The 3,061-nt window shown below is 69.2% G+C and overlaps 1 protein-coding gene across 1 annotated transcript in view; it reads left to right on the top strand.

The window, feature by feature from the left end:
• Positions 1-394: 394 nt before the first annotated feature.
• The window catches only part of PIEZO1 (piezo type mechanosensitive ion channel component 1 (Er blood group)), a 29,221-nt gene continuing 26,554 nt past the window's right edge, over positions 395-3,061 (top strand). Inside the window, exon 1 of the mRNA XM_085317758.1 lies at positions 395-551. Within this exon, the coding sequence (XP_085173884.1) occupies positions 395-551 (157 nt within the window). The remainder of the gene's footprint in view (positions 552-3,061) is intronic.

Genomic DNA, 3,061 nt, shown 5'->3' with positions numbered 1-3,061 from the left:
AGCGGAGCCGGCTTTGGCGGGAACTCGCCGCGCGCCGCCGCGCTACAATGGACCCGGCTTTGGCGGGAACTCGCCGCGCGCCGCTGCCGCGCGCGGTCACGTGGCGCAACGGGGACCGGCTTGGCGCCACTGGGCTCTTAAAGGCGCCGCGCCGCTTCACGGCGAGGAGCCACGTGGGAAGCCGGTGCGCTGTGCACGGCGCTGGGGGAGGAGGGGAGGGGGAAGCAATGGGGCAGAGCGGGTCTGGCCGGGGTCTGGCCGGCCCGGCTGCGCTGGCCCCGGCTCTGCGGGTCTGTGCTGCATCAGACGTTGCTGGGGCACGTCGGGCCCCACTGTGGCACTTCAGGCCTCGCTGTGATGCGTCAGACCCCGCCATGGTGCATCGGACCCCGCCATGGTGCATCAGGCCCATCCAGGGTGCATCAGGCCCTTCCAGGGTGCATCAGACCGCGTTGTAGTGCATCAGACCCCACCGTGGTCTATTCGACCCCACTGTGCTGCACCAGATACCACCGTGGTGCCTCAGTTCCGGCACAGAGCCTCAGTGCTCGGTGGGTGAGTCAGACCTCGCCACGGTGCAGCAGACCGGTGCTGTGGCTTATGGTCCCCGGCAGACCAGTGAATGCACAAACGCATCTGCCCCTGCTCCGTGGGACATCAGGCCCCGCTCCGTGGTGTGTCAGCTGCGAGGCCACGGTGCCTGGGTCCCGCTYCGTGGCGCGTCAGCTGGTGCACCCCGTCGATGGCATCCTGCTCAGCAGTGGGTCAGCCAGTGTGCCGGGTGCGCCGGAGAGCCCTGCGCCTGCAGCCCGCCTCCCTCCCGCAGGGACGATGCGGCCCCCTGGCAGGGCTACCCTGTGCCCCGCTGGTCCCTCGGGGACTGGGCTGGGGCTGCTCCAGCCCTCAGCGTGTGTGGGGTGCAAGAGAGCTTCTCAGAGCACACCTAAAACCAGGCCCTGCTCGTCAGCAGGGGACTYGGGGTCTGAGAGACCCTAGAGCAGCGGGGAGAGGAGTGCAAACAGCTCCCGAAACAGCTCTGCTGCAGCCCCCACCAGCCGCAGGCCAGCACTTGCCTCTGGGCTTATCTGCTCTCCCGAGTGTGCTTTGGGGCCGAGCGGCTTGTTTCCAGCAGTGGGGCTCCGGGCTCAGCCTCCCCGGTCTCCTCTGCGCTGTCTGCCCTCGGAGCAAGAGCCCTCGCCTTGCTGCGGATCTCTCCAGCAGCGCTGGCGCCGCGGCGTTCCCGCACCTCTGCAGCTTCAGTCCATCGCTGCTGCTTGGGCTGGGGCGTCCCGTGCTCCGGCAGCGTGTCCTGCCCTTCACTACCGGGAAAGCGAAGCAGGAGCGCAGGCAGGAGGCTTGTACGCTGTGTGAGTGCCGGGCAAGGAGAGGCACCCGCAGCACCCACCAACCCAGCTTCCCTCTGGCTGCCGGGCGCCGGGATGGGAATTTGAGGCCGATTCCCCCTCCGAGATCCCAAGCAGGAGGAACCAGCTTGCGAAAGTGATTGCAGTTCCCAGTGCAAAACCCCCGAGGCCAGGGACCGGCTGCAGAACTTGCTCCGCAGCCGCTTCCAGCCCCGCGCGCTGCGCTCTGCCTCGGCGGCGGGGCTCTGGGGTGCCGTTCCTTGCGCCCATTTACCCCTCCGTTCCCATCCCCGGCTGGCAAAGCAGGCCGGCGTTTGCCAGGCTCCCGGCCGGGCAGGAATGCTGATGGCCGCACAGAGAGYGCTCTGGGTCTGGGGATGGGAGCCGGGAGGCCGGTGCGCGTTGCCCTCGTCCCGTCTTTCCCTGGAGCGCCGGTATCTGCTCCGGCCCAGAGCATTGCGGCTGTAGTTTTGAAGCCCGGGTTTGCGGACGCTTCGTTAGCGCAGGACTTTGCGGCTGGGTAGCGAAGGACGTTTTACTTCAGCAAATCCCTCTGGATCCCAACTCCCGAGGATCAATACGGCAACGCCCGCCGGGCAGGGGGGCCGAGTCCTTGCCCTAGGGATGCTCGAGGCGTTTCGCTCACCTGTCCTGGCTGCACGGAGAGGCGGTGCTGGGCGCGGGGGGCGCGGGCAGCGGGGGCGCAGGGCCGAGGCGCAGCACCCGCACGGCTGGGGCGGCACGCCGGGGCACCGTGCCGGGGCTCCGGCGGGAGAGGAGCTGCGGAGGAGCTGGACGGAGCGCAGCGAAGGAAGCAGAGCCTGGCGAGGTGGGGAGCGGAGTTACCCCGCGCCAGCTGGTGCCAGTTTATTAAGTGTGTTTGGAAAACAAAAGTGAGAAAGCCAAAGAATGCAGAGAATTTCATGGGTTGATGCTTCCTGTTACGGCCAAGCGGCGCTGCTGTTCCCAGGGCCGCTGGGCACCGCGGCTGCCGCGCCGGCCGCCCGGGTGCTCCCCACGCTGCTGGGGTATCCCCCTGCCGCTGCACGCCCCACAGCTCCCGGGGTGCCTGGCCACGCACCTGGGGCGGGCATGGCCTGGCAGGGCACCCGGCTCTGGGGGGCAGGACTGGGCACCCTGCAGTTGGGGTGCAGGACTGGGCACCCAGCTCTGGGGGGCAGGACTGGGCACCCTGCAGTTGGGGTGCAGGACTGGGCACCCAGCTCTGGGGGGCAGGACTGGGCATGCCGCTCCTGGGAAGCGGGACTGGGCACCGCACTCCCGGGGTGCGGGACCGGCCCCCCGCTGGCCGGGTGCAGCCCTGGGCACCCCGCTCCCGGGGCGCGTGCTAGCTGGCTGCAGCGAATTACGGGAGCGCGTGACGTCCCCAGCCCGCTGCCGTGGCTTCAGAGCTTTCTGCGGCCGTTCGCCAAGCCCGGCGCCCTAAGCGAAGCACTCAGCCTCAATTATCCTCCGTGCTGGTTTCTTTTTAAGGCGAGCAAACAGGAAACGCACAATCTGCTTTTTTTGCCGCAAATGCCCTTGCCTGCAGCCGGCCTGCTCGCCGTGGCCGAGGGACCGCGGGGCCTCGCCGCAGTGCGCCCGGCGCCCGCCCCGCGCTCCCGCGGCCCCGCTCCAGCCCCCTGCCCGCCGACGGGCCCCCCTGCACCCCCCAAAAAAACAACCCGCGCCCCCAG

This window comes from Rhea americana, unplaced genomic scaffold (genome assembly GCF_003343005.1).
Source record: "Rhea americana isolate MKP2758 unplaced genomic scaffold, rheAme1 scaffold_502, whole genome shotgun sequence".
Lineage (NCBI taxonomy): Eukaryota > Metazoa > Chordata > Aves > Rheiformes > Rheidae > Rhea > Rhea americana.
The sequence above is the reverse complement of the archived record's forward strand: the minus strand, read 5'-3'. Positions and strand labels throughout refer to the sequence as shown.